Source organism: Pagrus major, chromosome 18 (genome assembly GCF_040436345.1).
Source record: "Pagrus major chromosome 18, Pma_NU_1.0".
Lineage (NCBI taxonomy): Eukaryota > Metazoa > Chordata > Actinopteri > Spariformes > Sparidae > Pagrus > Pagrus major.
This window is the reverse complement of record NC_133232.1, coordinates 4296673-4319644: the sequence shown is the minus strand read 5'-3', so window position 1 is coordinate 4319644 and position 22972 is coordinate 4296673. Positions and strand designations below refer to the sequence as shown.

The 22972-nt window shown below is 40.9% G+C and overlaps 1 protein-coding gene across 2 annotated transcripts; it reads right to left on the bottom strand.

The window, feature by feature from the left end:
* Positions 1-6166: 6166 nt before the first annotated feature.
* Positions 6167-21071, bottom strand: atoh8 (atonal bHLH transcription factor 8). 2 transcript variants are annotated; one of them, XM_073486237.1, is made up of 4 exons: positions 19185-21071; positions 15159-15314; positions 12484-12672; positions 6167-7844 (listed from the first exon to the last, which is right to left on the bottom strand). In XM_073486237.1, the coding sequence occupies exons 1-4, from the start codon at positions 19836-19838 to the stop codon at positions 7839-7841; spliced, it is 1005 nt and encodes a 334-aa protein (XP_073342338.1). In that variant the 5' UTR covers positions 19839-21071; the 3' UTR covers positions 6167-7838. The 2 variants fall into 2 exon arrangements, with proteins under 2 accessions (XP_073342338.1, XP_073342337.1); XM_073486236.1 differs by lacking the exon at positions 6167-7844 and having other exon boundaries at positions 12463-12672.
* Positions 21072-22972: the final 1901 nt, after the last annotated feature.

Sequence of the window (22972 nt, the reverse complement as noted above, 5' to 3'; positions counted from 1 at the left end):
AAACAGTACCATCATTGTACTTAGCCTACTATTCTCCTTGCTGATGCTCTATCACTCGTCAGCATGTTCAAAAGCTCTCTTCCACTCACTCCTGAGGTGGTTAAACAGCTTTACTTTCATAGTTTCCTCTGCATCGGGCATGGTAAGGTCAATGTGGGGACGGCCTTCCACTCCGAAACACCGCTGTTCCGAATCCGACTTTCAAGTTCCAATTACTTCCCAATAGGGTTAGGGTTAGGGTCAGGGTTAGGGGTTCCCCAATAGCCTTTTCGGAATAGCGGGTTCTTTAGAAAAAATGGGAAACCCCGCCATTACGAAGAATGGAAGTCTATTTTCGGAACAGCGGGGTTTCGGAAAGGCGGGGTGTAACCGGTCAGTGTATAGCGTGAACTCCTTCTTCCAACTCTTCCATGTCTTCGCTAGGTTGTTGGAGTCCAAACTCAGTATTGGCGGAGATTTAAGTTCTTCCATAACGACGTCCGTTATTTTCTCCGCTCACTTTTTGTCGTCAGCCAGTTGACTCCTCAGGCTAATTAGCTAGCTAGCAGCACTCATCCACATTCAGCAGCGACTAGACTTTTTCCCACTGCCATTATGTTTCATTCTGTTCCGTTCTTTATTAAACCATACAGAATGGACGATTAAAGCAGTACACTTGCTTACTTGTAACTTTATTAACTTGTACAGACAGCATGTTTACATTTGCTGTAGCCAGCCTCACTTTTGGTTTGTGTCACACTCAAAATGCTCCCCGGAACCACAACTTAGGAAAACCATCCTATTGTTACACGCCTGAGGAGTGCACTCTGCCAGAGAAACATCCCTTTCCTCTGCTCTGACAAAAAATGCCAAGTTTACAAACTTTTCACCGACTCACAGCAAGACACTACTCTCCCTCTCAGAGAACTCCTGGGTTCGGGCTCCCAGGGTCACGTATGTCAATGAAGTCATGGCGCATTCCACACCTCAAGATGCCGAGCCCTCCACATCAGCCTTCTCTGAGGGCCAAGTCGTATCAAAACCTTACCCAAACCTTTCCACTTTCACAACTGTCTGTCTCCTTCTTCCACTATTTTCCCTCAGTCACAAACAACCTGTGCACATGCATCCAACCCCTCCAGCATCCTTTCCTCTTGCTTCTTCCTTTCCTATTCAACCTTCTCTGGCCAAATCGCCTCCTCCCACCTCGGTACCAGCCATAACAACCGCACAGGCTACTCCCACAACCCATGGTGGTTTAATCTGGCAAAATCCTCCATTTCCTACTATTTCTTCTTTTGCCCCTCCTATATCGTAGGCAACTGGAGTTGTTTCAGTTTCTTGAGGATGTTTCCTCTCTTATCCAAGAAGCTTCCTCAGTTCTAACTTACTGGAAGGGATTTTTTACTCCTCTTTTATACCATGTCTTCTCTTGCCAAGATGTTTACATTGTTGTCCTCAAAGGAATGATTTTTCTCCAGCTTGTGCTCCAGTGGGTGGTGAGAGTCGAACAGCAAGTACTGATATGTGTGTGTGGGTTTTCTGTACACCTCAATGTTGAGGCTTCTGTCTTCTTCAATGTCTACTGCACAGTCCAAGAAGGGGAGACTGTCTCTGACATCTTCCCTTGCTCTGATTTTGACCCAGGTGTCGTCCACATACCTGAACCAGTGGCTGGGAGCAGTTCCTGTGAAGGTAATCAAGGCTCTGCTCTCAACTTCTTCCATGTAGAGGTTGGTCACTGTTGGGAACACCATGGCACAGCCGAGCTTCTGTCTGTAGAAACCTTCACTGTACTGGAAGTAGGTGGTCATCAGGCAGAGGTCAAGTAAGGCACAAATGTGGTCTGGGGTGAAATTGGATCTGCTGGGCAGAGTGCTGTCCTATAGCAGGTGTTTCTTCACCATCTTTATCGCTTCTTGAGTGTGAATGCATATAAAAAGTGATGTGACATCATAAGAAACCATTGTTTCATCTGGGTCCAGTGTTATTTCTGTCACCTTGTTGGCGAAATCCTGTGAGTTTTGGATGTGGTGTCGAGTGTTGCAGACCAAAGGAACTAGGATACTGGCTTAGTGCTTGGATATGTTATAGGTAACTGAGTTAATGTTGCTGCTGATGGGTCTGAGTGGTGCTCCTTCCTTGTGTATCTTCAGGAGTCCATAGATACATGGGATGGCTTCCCCGGGGTACAGTCTGTGATATAATGGCCTGGATCTCACCTCAGAGTCTCATAGGTGTTAGTATCACTAAGCAGATCAGTGACTTTGGTGTGGTAGTCCACTGTGTTTAGCACTACAGTGCACCTCCCTTTGTCTGGTGATGTTCTGGTCTCTTTTGAGTGATGACAGGGGCTTCCTTTCCTCACTAGTGAGGTTGGAGGGGGGTGCTTTTGCATTAGCAAGAGCGGCTGATACCTTTAACCATAGCTGTTCTGTCTCTGAGTCTGCCAATTTGTTGTTTCTGATGGCTGACTCTGTTGCTGTGATGAGATCTACTACCGGTATGTGTTCTGGAGCTAATGCAAAGTTCAGTCCTTTGGCAAGGACATCCTTCTCTGATCTCTGTTAAGTTCAAGTTTCAGACCTTGAACTTAACCACTGCATTTGCAAACCTGTCTAACCTACTCATGTAAGTGATCATCGGATTAAATGATTTATACATGATTTTTATTAAGTCAGCTTTCTCTAATGAATAAATGTTGTGCTGTCAGATTGCTGCTGGACCGCTCCGCGTCGTGCCACAAAAGACGTCAAAGAGCAACCTCTTGTATAATGCTGTATCACAAGACCTAGACAACGCAGAGGCATAAACATGAGATTTATACATGGACTTTTCATCAGTTTTAATACCATGCACCCAGAGGAGGATTAAGGTAGTCATGGGCCCCTAGGCTATTTTTTATGTGGGCCCCCCCTTATGCATCATGCTCTCCCAGAAAAAATGTAATTTTGCACCATGTGTAACAGTGCAGGAGAATATTTGGTAAACATGATCCACATACACTCCAGTTAGCACACAGGTAGGTCAAATCGAATCGATGAGCTTGATTGGATGAGGTGACCCGTGTCTGCCCAATCAGTGCTGTTTTGTTTGTTTATTACCCCATGGACCAATAGAGGTCAATGAATTTTTCCATTATTGTAAAAGTACCATAATTATACAAGTGTATTTAAATTTCTAAAAAATAATCTGACCAATTCAAGGACCCCTCCACAGGGGTGGAGCAGCAATTTTAAATGTGGGGGTGTTCTGGGGTAGCACATGAGCACCGCAACCACCTTTGGCCCCTGTTTTAGTCTCCAAAACTAATGCGATGCATTTCTAGATTTTCTTCACTAGGATATGCCAATAATATTGCATTCAAAATGTACATTATAGCACAACGCTCTTTAACCTAAGATACTATATATTCACAAGCAATCACATACCATGGTATTAAGAAATTAATGTATATGTCTTATTAAAGAACAAGTGTGAGTGAGTGAAATTGGCAAGAACACTGTGTTCCTCCCTCTTCTCTTGTGTTATCTCCCTCTCCTTCTCTCATGTTCTCCCCTTCTCCTTCTTTTGTGTTCTCCCTCTCTTCTCCTGTGTTCTCCCCCTCTTGTCTTCTCTCCAACTTCTCTCCTGTTCTCTCCCTCATCTTCTCCATGCTCTCCTTTGTCCTGACTCCTGAACTTCCCTTCCTCAGAAACATCCTACATAAAGAACTCAATGTTAATATTCCTGAACATGTAAACTTAGAACAAACAGCCTTGATTTTGATTAGGAAACATTCAATTCTTTTGTTGTTCTTTTATCTGCTTTTTATTAATTATTTTACATATATTTTGTTGTTCTAATCTGTTTTAACTAATCTTTCATCCTAGCCTTTATTGTACTCTATATTATTTTATTCCTCTTATTATTTAAGATTTTAATAGTTTTATTGCATTTCATTGTCTTCATTTCTATTCTTTTCTAGTTTCTGAGAGCAGTAACAGGGATGAGTTGATGTAGGAGATTTTCTTCATTGAAAAGAAGGTTTTAAGCTCCAACAAATAGCTTTAAGTTACGTAAATGAACACCTACATGGCATCAATGCAAGAATATGAATGTACTACCATAAAATTGAATTAGTGCATTTATGGATTGAAAGCTAGCTTTCTGTTTCCCTCCTGTCACATAACTCCAATTAAATGACAACTTGACTTGAAAAAGAAGTCAATCTTCTGCTGCCTCTTCCTGTTTGGCATTCCTAACAAAAAGAACAATGATAATGTTGAATAATATCAAAATCAGTGGATGTCTGTAGAAAACAGTTACCATTAACTTTACCTGGCTTGCATTAACTTTGTTTGCCACCTGGCTTGCTTAATATTAGCGGACATGCCACAAAGCAAGACATAGTTTAGTTATTTACAGACAAAATTCTACATTATTAACTAGTTAAATGACCGTTTCATACCTCTGCTCTGTTCGCTGTCTGCGGCAGCGAGTGACGGCAGCTCCGTGTTACCTGTAAGGGTTTACTTTCCCGGGGGGCGGGACTAGTGTGTTTGGTCAAATGGCTGTGATTGGCTTGATGGCTGTCAATCAATCTAACTTGGCCAATGGGTTTTCATGTATGGGGGACTGAGGTGCGCTCCATTTTAGTACACTGGTACACCGCGAGGGCGGGCAAACGGTTTAATACCTTAGGAGAAAGTCGGGGGGATGAAATCACCTTGTTTTAAAAGTCCCCCACGGCTGTGACACCACGGCCCCTCCACACGTGGGGCCCCTAGGCTGCAGCCTAGGGAAGCCTATGCATTAATCCGCGTCTGCATGCACCAAAACAACCATCTCTGTCACCTACAAGCTCACCCCACCTTGATTTTATGGATCAAAGTTATGATGCAACTGACAGCAACATGTCATCTAACAGATGTTTCTCTGATGAATTAATCAGCCTTTATTTTTTCATGCTATATGTGCAGTTTAACATTAAGCTGTGTCATGGAGGTGAACTTTTTGAACTTTTTGTCTCTCTCTCTCAGAAACCTCAGACTCTTTCCCCCTTTTCTTCCCCTGTCACTGTTTGTGTTTGCATGTGTGACTAGTTTCAGGACAACAGAGCCCCAAATTTGTATTTTAATTAAAAAAAAATCTCTTATTAAACGTCCATGAAGAAGCATAATCAATTTTTGATGCTTGAAACAATAAAATCTGGTAAGAACAACTTTGAATCTCCTGTACCTTCAATGCTTTTGGGTGATATTGCATGTATAAACAACACAGATTCCAAAAAGTTGTGAAATGTAAATAAAAACAATGCAACCATTTACAAATTAACTGTATTAACAACAACAGGATTATAAAGTGTTCCTGAGACCATTTCTATCCTTTATACAATCATGTGTTTCACAAAGTGGTGAACCTCACCCCATCCTTGTTTGTGAACGACTGAGCTTTTCGAGAATGCCTCTTTCATATCAAATCATGATACTATCACTTGTTACCAAATAACCTATTTACCTGTGGAACATTTCAAACAGGTGTTTTTGGAGCATTCTAGAACTTTCACAGTCTTTGTCCCAACTTGTTTGAAACGTGTTGCCGCCACCAAATTCAAAATAAACATAGATTTAAAAAAATCAATTAAGTTAATGTGGTAAAACATGAAATATTCACATTCTGTTGTATTTATGTTTCACACAACATTTTAGAATTGAGGTTGTATATGACGTAAAGTGTCTTTGCTAGGTTCATGCAAAAATGGTAGTAAATCCAATCCTTACTGAGCCACAGTCACATTGTGTCCCGTGTATTCATATCTGTATCTTTATCATGATAAAACCACTATCCATTGCCACACATATGATGCTCCTGCACGAACAATTAACCAGATGCTATTATTTACATAACTCTCAAATGGGATACCAATTTTAGCCAACTATAAAGATCAGTTCACCTGTCTTGGTCAGCAATACTCATCCTGGCATGCCAGTAATGTTATTTCTTTACCCCTCTGCTGCACAAATGTTGGAATTTCTTTCTCTGAAGAGTCCCCTCATTTTATAGAGGGGCAAACTAATTCACAGTAGGAACCATTTTATATTTTTGTTCATCATGACTGCTCAATGTGGTTTAAATGCTAATGCACAAATACAATGTATGTGTATTGTATCAGCATAATGTTTGTGAAAAAAATCACTGGGGGTAATCATTTTTTAAGTATTTTTTATTTGTATTGAATATTAGTATTCCAAAATACAACAGGCATATACAGTAACCTAAAACAAACTTCTAATTTTAAAACGGCTGAATGAATGAGCTGCTTGAAGTACAGGGACTTCAAATGTTTTATCCTCATTAAACTGACTGCCAGAGCTTTTTAGGCCCTGTTTACACTTGGGTTTAACATGCGTCTTGGGTAATCCAATCACCAGTTGCACACACACACACACCTGGTATTAGAATCTCCATACGAGTGATGCCGTGTGATCGCCTCTCACATCCCTGCTTTATATGCAATAAACACTTACATTATTTCAGGTTGCAAACACTAAATGCATTGTTGTATTTAACCAGAATTTCATGAATTTATTGGTTATCAGATACCAAATAAAACAAGAATTAGGTTGGAAAAAAACAGACACCACTAGATTAGAGTGTTGGGCCTCAATGATTATGATACAAAAACACGGCTTAATAACTTGTACAAACACACTTTATAAGTCTATTCACGGATTTGGGTGAAAATGGATCATATCTATGGAGAAAAAAATCTCTTGTTTTCCCTCTGATGTCCTCCGGATGCTCTGCCTCAACTCTTGGTGATTTACAGAGTTTCCTGATGGACAGATAGCTTTGCTTGTTGCTGAGGGAATCACTAATTGCTGCTAATGGTCCAACTAGCTTTAAAGCTTGAATAAAGCTTCATTAGCTTAATTCAACCTCTTCCTTCCATGTCTGACATGCATGTCTGACTGAGCTTACCAGCTTACAGCTGCTCGAGGTTGTAACAGTTACATTTATATCAAATTAAGCTATCTGTAAATCACAGAGTTGACGCAGAGCAGCCGGAGGACATCAGACTCCATCTCTATCCATGAGTATCAGTTTTTGCCTGTTGTTGGCTTCTTCTGCTTGTTCTACACTAATATGATGCCTTTTAGTTTTGACAGTTGTTCCGTAGTTTCCAGGAGCAGCGTGGCGTGCCAGACGCCACTGATTTACATTAAGTAGCCACAATTCAACGTTATGCAAATGAGGAGCAGACAATGCGCCATTTCTCAAAACACAATGTGCCGCATCCAGTATGCACTGCATGGCTTTCTACACAGACAATGAATGGGAGGCGTGAAAACTACGGATCTTGTGTTCTCAGTGTGTTTTGGGTGCATTCAAACCTGTACTTAAAGCTGTCCACCCAACATGCATGTTAATGCCAGGTATAAACACGGCCTTACACACCTCCGACCAGACAAGCTTCATGCTCACGATTTTGCCAGCTCAAAAGTGAAATATATAGCTAATCATTTTATTGATAAGTCAACAATGGAAAATACAGATTTGGACACAGTAGTGTGTGTAGCTTGATGTATAGTTGAGTAGGATAACTGCTGAGGGATTGCCAGTGATGAGTCTTTTAGTTAGTTGTTGTTCCTAAACTTTGACAGAGATTTCACAATTCCATGTCAGATAAGTATTTGTGTTAGTTCATCAGCCAATGGGTGGTGAGAGCAATTCATAAAAAAAGTATAAATCATCCTGTCCACTCTTCCATTCATTTCATCCATTTCCTGAACATTTCAGGGATCCTGGTCTTGTCATTTGTGCTCCCAGTGTCCTGCATCCCTATAGTTTTGCCAGAGGATCTACTGCTATCAGCTTCACTCCTGAAACACAAAGAGGAATGAGATCATTAAAACAGGCTACTTCGATCTCAGTTCTGACAGCTCCCGGTTGGATCATCTGTTGGTAAAGTTTTGGAAGAATTGTGATTAGCACTTTTTTACACAATGCGTTGAGACAGGAGTGATTACTGCCAAGGAGCTCATCAGTCTATTCAGTGTTGACAGTATATCTTCACGCATACACACTTCAAACAAACACAGTCACAATATCGTGAGATTAACACCAGAAGATTCAGCAAGGCCACAGAAAGGAGTGTCTGTAGACATTATCTCTAACTTATTTATTTATTGGGAAAATAATACTCAGGTTATAAATCATGTTAGATAACTCCATCTGTCTGTCAGAATTACATTTTCTACTTTGTTTTAAAATGACAATGTCAATAATTAGTTGTTTGAGTGACCTCAGGCCAATGGTGGTGCAAAATCATAAGCAAAAAATGTGCACACAAAGACTCAGTGACTGGGAAGAAAGTGAAAAAAAACACACATGCTCCACCCCCAACCAAGCCTCTCTCAGCCTCTTTCCACCAGCTGCTGTCTGACAGGCTGATGATGACTGTGTTTTTTCCCTTCCTTGTTTCAAAGTATGTTGGAGCAGATGGCCTGGAGAGGCAGTGGGGGAATGTGTTGGAGAGTCTGCTGGGGAATGTGCCAAGTGCGTGTGTGTGTGTGTGTGTGGTTTCAGTTCGCGTGCCTTCTCTCTGCCCTCTGCCCTTCATGGCGCCAGCTCCACTTCCCCTCCACTCTAAACATCTGGTGTCTGGGACTTTGAGAACACACACACACACACACACACACACACACACACACACACACACACACACACACACACACACACACACACACACACACACACACATGCACGTCGGCATGCATACAGAGAGAAACAGAGAGCAAACTGGGGAAAAAAGCCCTCATCTAGTTTACATGTGAAAGAGCAACATGACTGCACTAGTGTGAAGCTGTATGTGAGAGCTGTACACTGGGACTGTCACAGACATGGAAACCTCTTCAACCAAACTTACTCACTTTAAAGTATATTTATTTTAACCACAAGGCTGTGGAATGTGTTCAGTGAGCTCTTTGGGACAGGCTCTTTTATGGTCTTGTCAAATACATTAAAGCCCAACTGTAATCAAATGTTATCATACCCTTTTTGTAAACAAAAGTAATGTCTACATGTTTTTTAAGAAATGACTTTTTAATGATTTTTTTTATTATGGAAAAGAAGAAAAAGGTCTTTGGGGAAATATTAGGGAATACTCCTTTTCGTCTTTGTCAACTTTATTGACTGGCAGACTGACAGAGAGTAGGTGTTAAACTGTAGGGAACAGGGAACCTTAGGGACAAAGTAAACATATTTGCGCTGTAGCCTCCATGTCATGTGCAGACAATGTGTAAGTGGAACTGAAGAATGAGGACCAGGGGTGGAAGTAACGATTACATTTACCTTCTTTACTTCAACATAGACATTTTTCATGTACCTTTTTTGAGTATTTTTATTAAATCTTCATTTCAAGTCTCATCCTCAACAGAGTAAAAATAAAAGTCATAAACTGTGTGAGGAAGGAGCAGAAGAAAGGTGACAAATCAGCATCTGTAGCGCTGCTTCATGGTTAAAGGTTTTATATTTAACACTATACAAAGCAGAATTGCACGATGAAATGCCTTTATAGCCCCCTCCATGCTACACACACAGAAAATGGATAAACAAATATTATTAGGCAGTATTAAAGTTAAAATAGGCAATCAATTAAAACATACATAAAAGGCCTTAAAAATAGCCTTAAAGAAATAAATTAAATTAAATTAAATTGCAAAGAATTGGTTATAGAGGAAATCAGGGGGTGCAAAAGTTAGTGGGCAAATGTGCAAAATCAGCAAATGCCATGTAATTTCCTCATGAGGCGTGAAAGGATGATGTGGAGATGTGGAGTCTCACAAGAATTTTGTCTGATGACTGATGTTAACAGGGGTGTGTGTCTATGCCTCTTATTTTCTAAAATCAACAATCAGATTGATTTTGCTGTTACTGAGCAGTATATGGTTCTCTAGGACCACGTTGCAAGATGGTTGATTACCTTGCAAAATAAAGTCTCATCACTGTTTGAAATCCAGCCGATGATGGTAGTGTCATCCACAAACTCACCAACCAGACTGGGTATTGCAGTCATGAACAGACTGCCTGGGGTCTGCTTGTAAGGCCAATATCCAGTACTCAAGCTCAGTGTGAAGTTTACCAATCAGTTTAATGGGTGAGACTGTATTGAATGCCGAGCTGAAATCAACAAACCGTATTTTCATGTAGGTGTATTTTAAGGTGTGTGAAGACTGAGTGGAAGGCAGGGGATATGGCATTCTGTGGATCTGTTGATTCAGAATGCATTCTGGTGGGGTCTGACAGGTCTCGCTTTAGGTCTCGATTTGCCGCCATCTGTCTCACAGAAAGCATAGAATGTTCAGATTTCAAAAATGTAATTTCAGTTCTAACCCTGGGAAAATATTAAATCATACACTTCTAGAGACAATTTATAATGACTCATATTTCCAATAACATTGCACATCAAATGCCAGTCAACCTTTTATTTCAGCAGCATCATTTCAATACTGCATATAAAAGTGCTATTAAAATACTTGAAGTATGGTTCCCCCAGCAAATTGGGCCATTTTCACAACTGGTTAAAACATTAATAGCGTAAAAACGAGAAAGTGTTCTGTGCACTGTTGTGAGTATGACATGACATGTTGCACTGATGGAACTGGTGCTGTGGACTAATACACTGAATTTATGGAGACCATTGTGAAGAAGGAGAATGTATTAGCTTGTATCAACAGCAAATTAATACATGAGCAGGTCACTGACAATATCCAGAGAATCAGTTCAGGATACTGTCCACATTTGCTTGTTCACACATGCAGCACACAACAGGAGATCGTCCATGTCAGATGTGCTTGCACGTGTTGGAAATACTCCGTATGGTTTGGGCGAGGGGCGGCTGCAGACTGTTCTGTAATGATGACTGTTTTTGCATCGATATCTATATTGCATCTATTTGGATGCGCCAGGATTTTTTCTCTGCCGATGGGGCTTGACCAATACGTGGGGAAGAAAATAGTTGATTTTCCTGACTTCAGAGTGACCTTATTAGGAAGTATTCGTTTTTCTGATAAAAGCAGATATGGCACAGCACATTTGATATAAATGTAGTTTCTAACTGAATTTTGGCAAAAGAATATACAACAGAATATCTATAAGTCATCACAAAGCAATGACAAAAAAGTGTGTCAGGTGCTGAGGTGAACAACTTCAGCACTGGACAGCGCTCTTGCAGCCACGATTAATAAGAACAAAATACATTCAAAATGCCACAACAAAAAGTCAGTTTGTTCCATATGCATAATTGGATGTCTGTGCATTTGTAATAATATTTTGAATGTTGGATATCACAACGCCAGAAACAAAATAAGTAATATCCATAGTGCAGCCACAACGAGAAGTGGGTGGAATTCTACATCTTTAATGAGGAAAATATTAATTAGCCTACCTTACCTGCAGCAATCCTCTAGAAGCAGAAACAAAAGACTAAATGCATCCACCGTACACTTTTACGCATGCTTTTAGTCTAGCCTAATCCTATTTTGGATGCATTAAAAACTGATTTTTTAAAAAGAGAGAAAAAAAGGCACTCTTAGGTCACTCAATGATGCCTGAGAGTTTTGTGCCTGTCAGATTAGCTCTTCTGGCATGTGCTTTTATACTTTCTGGTGTCTGATGACAGTTTAGTTATGAACATAATAACTTAGTCCTCCATGATCTTTAAAACAAATAAAACAAGTAATTCCCTATCGTCAGCCTCTGCCTATGACCCTGTAAACTGTACATATATGCAGTCAGGATAAGACTGGGAACAAAGTGATGGTAATTTATTTTTAGATATCTATATGATAATCTATGATAAAAAAAATAGTAAAATGCTTAAGGGGTCTTAACTTGGGCTATACAGATTTATGACGTGGCTATAGCACACCCTCGCCCCGGTGTAGCGCTGTCCCTGTTTGGACATATTCCCAATATCAACGAAAGAGTGGAAAGTAATAAACAGGCAAGCAGAGAAGAGTACGAAGCAGCTACACTCTGTGCACAAAGATCCCACTGTAGAAAGAAAGCTGCAGAATGTTGGATCTATGTCCAGCAGCAGCGTGAACGGGCCATATGGAAGTGCGAGAGACCGAGTGGGGAAATACAGATGTTTTGCAGACCTTTGATTAAACCAGCACTAACACGGAAGATTAAACATCATCAACGCGCCCACTCGTTCGCTTTGAATTCTCTCCGGACAATTGTCTGCTCGATTCACACATGGCTCAACCAGGCTTAGGACTAGAAAGCTGGCAGGGTAAAGTCCAGGGAAAAAAGACATTTGTGTTCACACATACAGCTCCTCGGGGTAGACTCCAGATGAAACAAGAGTTACAGTGTATGTGTGAAAGGGGCTTTAATGAAATATGATCAAATATAGTTATTAAAGCAAAGAAAGGCTTTGTTCATTAGTTTCTTTTTACAGCTTGGGCCCCAGACACTTTTTGAGAATGCATATTATATAGAATTTAGCTTCACCTTCCTCTTCTTGCTCCTTCCCTCAGCTTGCAGGGTCCTGGTACACTGCTCCACACACTGAGAGAAGCTCAGACTGTGCTCTGAACTGTAGTCCATATCTGCCAACTGAGCCAGAGACAGGATGTAGTTGCAGGCTATACGTAGTATTGCCAGCTTGGAAAGCTTCTGCCCATATGAGTAACATGGCACCTGAAGAAGGAAATGGAGTGAGATGGGCAGAGGACGTTCTTTTACATTGGACTGGCAAACTGTCATTTAGCTGGAATTGAAACAAGGAGAAGGATGAAGACCTTTAGAAACCAGAGAAACCTGTGAGCACTGGCACACCTCTCAGCCTGTAAAGCCAGGCACATTTTATTTATATAGCACATTTCATTCCAGGTGAGAATCAATGTGCTTCGCATAAAAACACATGTACACTACCACTGCATGTACTGTACTATGAGCTGTTTAAAAATTGGTTGGACTATGGTAATGCCACTTGCATCTTTTGAGAAAAGCTCAATCAAAACAAAATAACACCAGACACTGCGCTTCCTTGGGTACACCATCCATGACATAGTTTCATCCCCTAGCAGTTCTTGAGTGTGTGCATCATTTGGGTTTCAAAGCTCACATGAACATGGCTTCAATGAAGTCAAAGCCTCATGCAATAATCATAATCATGAATCAGCCCCAGATTACATGTCATCTCTACCAGGTGTGGCCACAGAACCAAAGCACAGCTGACCCTCTGGTATCTGACTATAAAGTAAGGAGTCTCTGTCTGTCTGTATGTATGTTATTCACATTTCTCGAAAACCGTTCATCCAATCTACTTCACACATTCGGCAGGGGTTTTGCTGGGGACCCAAGACTAACGTTAGCTAGCATACTATTGTTGACAGAATCTTAAAATCTAATCCGAGTTCTGGCTGAAGAAGAGCAATCCTGTGTTGACCGTGTCTTCCTACTCATCCAGACTCTTTTAACCTACTATTTTTGCTTTTTTGTCACTGCAACACCTTAGTCCATTTTTTTGTACGTCTGCTGCCACATACAAGCCAGAGACAGTGCACTTACTTGAGTCCTTGGCAACAAACCTACCAAATGTAACGTAGATTGGATAAAAGGTTCTCGAGACGTGCGACTAACATACAGACAGACAGATTCCTTCCTTTATAGTTAGATGGATGGTGGTTGAAGTTAAGTGACTTTTTGTGCTCTTAAGCCAGAATTCTAATTGTTAAAGAGAAGTACACAAAATCCAGCCTGATCAAAACACTGGAGAACATATATTTCTCACTCTATCAATTAGAGGTGTGGAAATTTCTTGATTATAAGATGCATCGCAAGGCGGACGTGGAAGAATCTGCATCGATGCGGACGCAGAGCATTATTGAGAGTCTGCAGCTTATGCTGATCGTTCGGCCTCAGCTGGACAATAAAGTTACGTAGCAACGTTGCTCCCATGCTTTGAATTGTGGACGGACATTAGGCTAATGTTACTTATGCAGGAGCTTTGTCGGAGGGAAGCAGAGATCATCTGCGAGTGATTAAAAAAACCCCAAAAAACTTGCTGAGTATTTTTTAAAGGGACATTTTGGGTCACATGTCGGATTTTATGAACTTGCTGAGAAGCACGAACTGGACAAGACCCACGCTGAGCGTGACTTCTGCCTTACAATGATTACTAATCACGTTAGCCATTTTCACCTGAAGCTAACGTCTGCATCCATAAATAATAACAGCAAGCCCAGCTAGGGGCCAAGATAGGTGCTGTCAACCTTGCCATCCAACTCTGAGAGAGGTGTGTGCAGCGGAGGCAATGAATTACTTATCTTAAAGCTGCCATGTGAAAACAATATTATTGTAGATTACAACAAACGTGTAAGGCACTGCAGATGGATAAATGTTATGTTTTTGTAATGTTTATGTTTTGAAAACATGCAGCTTTTATTTTGTAGACTGCTGTAGTCTGACTATTGGAAGGAATTGGAGGGGAAATTAAATGATGAAAAAGTAGCCATGTGCAGTAATGGAGATCACTGAGGATGCCATACACTGAGATGCATTGCGATGCATCGAGAATTATTTTGCATTGGAATCATTGACAGCTGAATCGTTATCAAATCGAATCATGAGGCCAGTTAAGATTCACACCTCTTATATCTATCAAGTCCTACCTAGCTTGGTTCACTAGCCTCTGTTATACAGTGGCCTCCTGTTTCACAGCAGTAAACTGGTGCATTGAGTCAACAACACAGGAGCATTACATTTTTATTTTCTGATCTTATCAGAATCTCTATCTTGCGCTGGTCCATATTGCTGCACCGGATGTGGCCATGCTCATTTTGGTCTGTTAGAGGAACATTACAAATACTTGAAATGACAAAATATGCAAACTTGTGTTAGGAAAGAAAAAAACTGCAGATGAAACATTATAAGAATAAAATAGAGACTGTAGTATAATGAAAGTGAAACAGACAGCAGCGTAGAGTCAGTAGCTGCATTTTGAGGCCATAATGAATGCATTTATTGTAACCAAAAGCACTTTGCATGTGATTCTAAGATATTTTAATCTGTACAGTATGAATATGCCTGACCTTGTTCACAGCTGTTTGTGAGTTTTCAGTGTGGATATTGAAAATGAAGGAGTATAGTCTAGATTTGCTCTATTAAGAAAAGTGTCTTACCTGCTTCCTAAGGGCCTCAAACGCAGCACTGATGGTATGGACACGGGTCCTCTCCCGGGCATTGGCCAGCAGCCTCCTGGTCTGCTGGATGGCTTTAAGCTCTGGAAGACGCCCAGGTCCATCATCACTCATGCCAACCCGCTTCCTAGGGGACTCCTGACAACAGAAGATGAGGGAAGCTCAGATTATAGAACTAAAAAAAACAACAACACTATTATAAAACTCCTCCATCCATCCATTATTTGAAACTGCTTATCCTTTTCAGGGTCACGATCCCAGCTGACATTGGGCGACAGCGGGGTACACCCTGGATAAGTCGCCAGTTCATTACATGGGTGACATATAGGGGCAAAGAACCATTCACGCTCACATTCACAACTACTTTTTTTTTTTTGCATGTCTTTTGATTTGTGGGAGGAAGCCGGATTACCCAGAAAGAACCCATGCAGACATACTGAGGACATGCAAACTGCACACAGAAAGGCCCTGCCCCAGTCAGGTCTCGAACCCAGGAGCTGCGAGCAGTTGAGCCTTGCTGGCATGGTGCTAATATTTTTCCATTGAATGACACGTTCTTGAGTCAAAAACCACATTAAAGCCCTGTCACCTGCACGTCTTGTGGTGTGTGTACTATTGGCTGACGAAGTAGCGCAGAATCTCTCCATGCCTGGATGATAAAAGCTGTTTTTATTGAGGATTACCACTGCTAATGAAGCTGTTTAACTTGGTGACAAACACATTGCATTTCCCATACCTTCCCAGCAATTAAAGCACCCTGTCGGTTTATCATTTAAAAGCTTTAAATGTGAACAGCAACAGCAGGAAAGGTTAGTTTTGCATCAGAAGTAAATTAACACAGCTCCAATATAAGTGCTCAGAAAACAGTAAAATAAGAGTTATGTAAAAGTACAAACAGGAACATAAGAGTCAAACTAAACTTCAAACCACAAACATTCAACAGAGAGTAAAAGCAGAGCTTTCTCTCTAGTCACTGGCACGGGTTGGCTGTGGTCGGCTCTTCTACATAGCAAGACCACAGCAGCACAGCACAGCTACAGTCATGGTCAAAAGTTTACATACACTTGTAAAATGTATATAATGGCAGTCTTCACTTCCAATGATTTCTACAGCTCTCATTTTTCTGTGATGTATGAGTTGAACATATACCACTTTGTCACAAAAACATTCATGAGGTTTGTTTCAAATCTGAATTTATCAAAGGTCTTCTGACTAATGTGCTGGCTCAAAAATATACATACAGTGACTTGAAAAATCAATTCTGGTGAAAGTTGTGTGAATCAAATGTTCTTTGTAGCATGGCCTCTTAACTTCTTCTGAGTGATTCTGATTGATAACAGCTGGTTACTTTTCTGTTCCCCCTTTAATAGGGCTTGTTTGATACACCCATTAGACCCAGCCACAAACACTACAATGGGAAAGTCTAAGGAGCTCAGCATTGATCTGATAAAGCGCATAATTGATTTGAACAAGTCAGGAAAGTTACTTGGAGCCATTTCAAAGCAGTTACAGGTCCCAAGATCAACTGTACAAACAACGGTTTGCAAGTATAAAGACCATGGCACAGTTGTGTCACTGCCATGATCAGAAAGAAAACACAAACTATCAGGATGGTCAAGAGTCAACTAAAAACCACCAAAACCATTGAGTTGTTTGGCCACAATGAGCAGCAATATATTTGGAGGAGAGAAGGTGAGGCCTTGACCCCATGAACACCATACCTACTGTCAAGCATGGTGCTGGTAGTATGATGCTGTGGGGCTGTTTTGCTGCCAGTGGATCTGCTGCTCTAAACAAAGTAAATGGAATAATGAAGGAGGATTATCTCCAAATACTTCATGAAAACCTAATATCAACAGCCAGAAGATTGGGTCTTGGGTGTAGTTAGGTGTTCCAACAGGAAAATGATCCCAAACATCAAAAGTGGTAAAGGAATGGATCAATCAGGCCAGAATTGAGGTTTTGGAATGGCATTCTCAAGTCCTGACTTGAACCCCATCAAGAGCATGTGGATTGTGCTGAAGAAACAAGTCTGTGCCAGGAAGCAGTTGAACTTCACCGAGGGGTAAAAATTCAGCCAGAGAACTACCAAAAGCTTGTGGATGGCTATCAAGAGCACCTAATTGAGGTGAAAATTACTAAGAGACATTTAACCAAATATTAGAATGACTGTATGTATATTTTTGAGCCAGCAGATTTGGTCACATTTTCAGAAGAACCTATAATAAATTTATTATTGAACCAAACTTCATGAATGTTTTTTATGACATACAGGATATACATGTTATTTCAAGTGTATGTAAACTTTTGACCATGCCTGTAGACTTTTGGACTCAGTAGAAGATGAAATAACTTGTTAAACCAGATTCTTTTGCAGTGAGTTGAGTTGAAACCAGGAAAAGAAGAGGCTTCATACTGTTTGAAGCAGGATAAAGAAGCTTACCAAACTGATAACAAGAAAATATTCGATGGAAATGGTGGACCACAAGAGTCACAGAAATGGTAATATTGTTTTGCATTAATGAATAACTAATTGTACAATTGCCATTAAGAAATTTGGTCACAAATCAATTCATTAATCCATGAATTAACAGACTAAATTGGAAAGTAATTCATTCTTTATTATTTTAATGGGCAAAGAAGTTTTAAAAATAATTTACAAATGAAATATTGATGCATGAATGAATAGTTCAAACTAAAAGGGATTTACGAAAAACAACATAAAACATTAAGTACATCATCTATAAATACATTAACTAATTCAGAAATAAATGGTGGAATTTAAAAGTGTTTTTGAAAATGCAGTTTAACAAGAGACAAATTGAATTAAGAATACAGATTTAAATCAGGCATTTTAAAGGGCAATTTCTTTTTCCATTTCCATTTCCACAATGTTTTCTTTATCCTATTAGCTATTTGATTTGCTTTGTCATTAAGCTTTTCCTTTTAGCCTCTCCCTTTAGCTTTTCCATGACACCTTGTGCTGGGAAAGAGGTCAGCAATGCAAATTAGGAAGCTCTCTGATTGGCTATCACCTGGCATTTCATATGGACATTCAGACTGTATTGAGATGGCTCAGTCTCCCATAATCTGGCATGAGACTTGCACTGAGAACCAGTTTGAACTGGTTTGGCAAGCAGTGCAGCGCCTGTGTTGGGGTCAGCTGTGCCTGCAGTCCTCTAGGAAGTATACCTTAGTATATAGTATACCTTAAGTTTTAGGCAAGGCGTAGAGATAACACCACCGGGTGAGCTGCAGGCTAACTGGACAGAAAGCAAACCGGGCAAGCTAATGTTCACACAGTTGATATAGGCAATGAAGTGATGCTAATATGTCCATAACCTCTATTAATGGACAGTAATTACAATCTGCAGAAGGTAAATATAATGTATATATAACATAACATGTGTGTTTAATACTGTACTAATATAATGCAGTTTTTAATTAGTATATTAATAAAAGATGCCAGAGATGGGGATGGTGGAGGGCCAGAAAGAGCAAACAATAAATGTTTTCTATGGCAGACAGAATTGTTTTTAGTGTTTTCATCGTGTTCGAAGGTGTTCTATTTTTATTTGATAATGACCCACGGAGCATAGCTTAAACATGTAACTAACTGAATTAAAGTGTAAAAACTTGTTAAAACAAATGTAATTTAAAAATAAACTGCTCCCTCAACTAAAGTTATGCTAATGTAGTAATCCAGCAGGATTGACTAGATAAACAGATGTTCCAGTGAATATGGATACACAAGTCTATTGGTTTTCAATCATATTATCATATTATAATTTTTTTCATGGGTCACCAGAATCAGGCAATCAGGTTATGAATTGAACAAGTCCATGTCCGGTACGTAATAAATGAAACTTTATCCATTAATAGATTATCAAATGTGTTACTGCTTAATTATGTGTCAGCAGACTAATCAATTCATCATTTCAGCTCTAATGTCAATACATAGATATTTCAAAGGTAAATCTTGGAACAGGTTACATTCCACACATTCACCTGCGGCGACTGGACCTGGGACTCCACATGCTCCTGACACTGGGAGGTCTGGGAGGCTCTGGGGACAGGCAGAGTTGCAGTCTGGCTTGACAAAGAGGGCTCCAGGGAAAAAGCCTGGTGGCTCGGTGAGTGCCCGTGGCTGCTGGTGATTGATGCCGACAGAGGGAAAGTGGAGCCTAGGCCCAGTTTGAGTCTGTTGGATAGAGGCTGGGAGATGGCTGTGGGCCAGTGGGAGATCTCCAAGTTAGAGAATGGAGAGGCAGGTAACTGGGACAGTTTGGTAGTGATGGCAGGAACGTTAATGCCAATTCTCATGTCTATGGCACCACTCTGAGCTGGAGCCATGTTGCCTTCTGGTAGTCCCAACAGAATCCCTGTAGTACTGGCCATCGCCTCCTGTGACATCATCAGCTGCCTCTGTAGTGGACCCAACCTGACATTACCTGCCTCAGTCTGGATGTCATCTACAGAGTCCACATCAGACATGTCCGCTGGGTAGGTTTTCATCCTCTCAGGCTCAGGTTCACTGAAAAGCCTTTTAGGCTCCCGGGACTTTCTCTTGAGCTTCTTATTAGTGCCTGGCACAGTGATCTGTACTGGGTCTTTATTAGCAGATCTATTCCAGGTGTTATTCAGTGGATGAAGGTTCTTCATTTTCCAACAATTACTGTAACTAAAGAACTGAAGTGAAATTCGTTTGAACAACAAATCTAATTTCAACTACACAAAAAGTAAATGAAACTGAACTCAGTTTATCCTTCAAAACTGTCAAAAAAAATGCTTCAATTCCACAAAGATTTTGAATGTCATCTTTCTAAACTTCACCTGCTGGAAAAATTTGTTTCATTACTGCACAGAAGTCAAAGGGGACCTTGAAACAAATGTTGGTCCTCATTAATGTGAAACTTAGAATGTTCACATAACTTAATTGGTATGAGTTTTTGTTCAGTGACACAAAATCTAAACACTGGCCAAAAAATCCTTCCTGACAAACTTTCAGATGCCAACTGTGGACCACAAGATACTAGCAGACTACTAGACTGTAAAGGTTTCTTTTGGTGTGAGCAGTCCAGGCCTGTGCCTCACAATCGGGGTTACAGTTGAGCTGTCTGAGCGTGGCTCCAGTCAGTCTGCATAGCAGCTCTGAGAATAACCCACACTGATACACACACTGAGTACAGATATGCTGCAGTGGAGCTGCAGCTACTGGACGAAATAATGGGAACAGCACATGAACAGGACGGCAGCTCTTCAGGAGCAAATTCACAATCTCAAATGCAGTCACGCTGACAGGGTGACGGTGTGCTCAACAAGCCGTGAAATAGCGCCGACAGTCTTCAAAGCAGCCAGAGGCGACATAATCTGATTGGACTATTTACAGAAGTGAACAAACACTTACTCGTCACGGGGAATAGTAATGACTGAATAGCAATGACCACATTCCGAACGCGGACAAGTCTCATCTACCCACAGAGTAACATCTGTAAGTTTCTAAACTCCACCACACCTCTGTGAAAAAGTGTCACAGCAGCAGGTCAGGGTTCGGCTGACAGCTCAAAGGCGCTGGCCTCTAATATCCCGAGATGGTAATGTCCCGTACACGCAGCTCCGGGACATCCCGCAGCCAGAGTCCGTTCATAAAGGAAGGAAGCTCAGGTAATGCGCCGTGCAGCGGAATGTCTGGCGCTCGGGCTCCACGGGACTCACTGGCCACAGTACGCTACTTGTTATCCAGATGTTAATCACGGTTAATTAGTCCATTGTATCTTTTTCGTTGACACCACCCTCGATGCGGTCCTCGGTGTCTCTGGGATCCTGCCTCTTTGCTTATCTGGAAACACAAAAGCGCGTGCAGCGTTCAGCCTGCCGGCGGAATACAGAGCAGATGTCTGAGTGGGCTCACAGCACAGAGGGCTCCCGCTCCTCTAACTCTGCTGGCGTCTGCCTGGCTGGAACACTCTCGAGCCTCCCAAACACGCGCGCGCGCGCTCGCACACACACACACACACACACACACACACACACACACACACACACACACACACACACACACACACACACACACACACAGAGAGAGAGAGAGAGAGAGAGAGAGGGGGGACTGCGAATGTTGCATAAAGGGCAGGGTTCGTTCTCTGTGTTAGTTATTAAGGAAATATAGAGGTTACATAGGACGTGGGGTCTACCAAAACATCTTCATGTTTCCCATGAAACTCATGAACTGAGTTGCCAAAAGAATAGAGCATATTGTCAGACAGTGACAATGTTAGGAATAATGATGTCTACTGGAAATCCTTCAAACTTTGCTTTCATCAAAGAATCCTCCATTTGCAGCAGTTAACAGCCTTGGAGATTTTTTGGCATTCTAGCTGTGAGGTAACCTGAAGAAATTTCACTCTATGCCTCCTGAAGCACCTCCCACTGGGTGGACAGCTTGATGCATCTTCTTACCGACAGCTGCTCCCACAATGGCTCAATAGGGTTGAGATCTGGTGACTGCCACTTTATTATAAACAGTAAACCAACTGATTGCCTCCTCCCTTATAAGCTCTTGCTTAGTCTGAAGCACTGTTGTGCATAAACATACAAAAAGAGTTCCTAGAGAAAGACAATTTCTCAGTTATGTATATGACACCAGGCTTTTAACTTGCTATTGCATGTCTACATCTGTATTATTGCTGTGATAGCAGTGCGGAATGATTAAAGGAAAGATCATTGGACAGAGTTTTCAAAATAATTTTATTCTTATGAAACAGAATCTACGGCTGGCAATAGAAATATAAACACTTGAATAGTTGATAGTGATGATAGGGAACATCACATCCTTCACAACAACGAAACAAAACTATTTCTAGTTATATGTCAGACAGATTCTTACTCATAATAACTACAAACTTACTCATATTGGCTTTGGATCCAGGGCATCTCTTGCCTCATTTCCATACATGGTCTTCAGCAAGATACTAAAAAAAACTGGCGTTGTGATATTTTTGTTTTTCTGCAATATAAAGTGTGATATGAAAATGAATATGAATATGAATATGAATGCTTTGTTTGATAAATGGATCAAGTATGATTGCAATTGGTGGTTTGCTGTGGATGCAGAACATGCACTCACTCACAAGCATCAAACTCCCCAAAAACCCTTACACACAGTCTTCTGCAAAGCGCACCCAGTTCCTTATGCATTCAAGGAAGCAGTAGAGAAAGAGCTGGATAGGTTGGAGAAAGCAAAGATTGAGAAAAGTGCGTGGGCAGCTCCCATAGTCACCGTACCTTAGTTGATAAAACAATCAGGATATGTGGTGACTATAGGTTCGGCGTCAACCAGTGTATCGAAGAGCAGACACTACTACTCCTGAAGATTTGTTTGCTACTTTAGCAGCAGGAACATCATTCAGTAAACTTGACTGTGGGAGCCAAGTTAAGTTTGTACATGTTTGGCTTAATAAGCAAGCAAAATGGGTATTTTTGTTTGATAGTTCATGTAAACAGAGAAAATTAAGTCAGAGGTATTTTTTAAAAGTCAGCTAATATTTATTGATTAAATTCACATTGATGTAAGAATGATATTCTGTAAAAGAGACCACTAAGAAAGCTTTATGTTGTAACACTGATGTAGGTTACTGTTGCTTTAAGAAAAAGAGAATTCTTTTGTGCTTTGAAGTTGTGGTGTAATGTAATCCGTTGCCACCGGATACACTGGGGTTGCCATGGAGCGGGCTTATAGAGCTTCCGGGTCACTTAGTTACCTGCATGTGGACAGTCATGTTTAAGCTGCTGGTTGT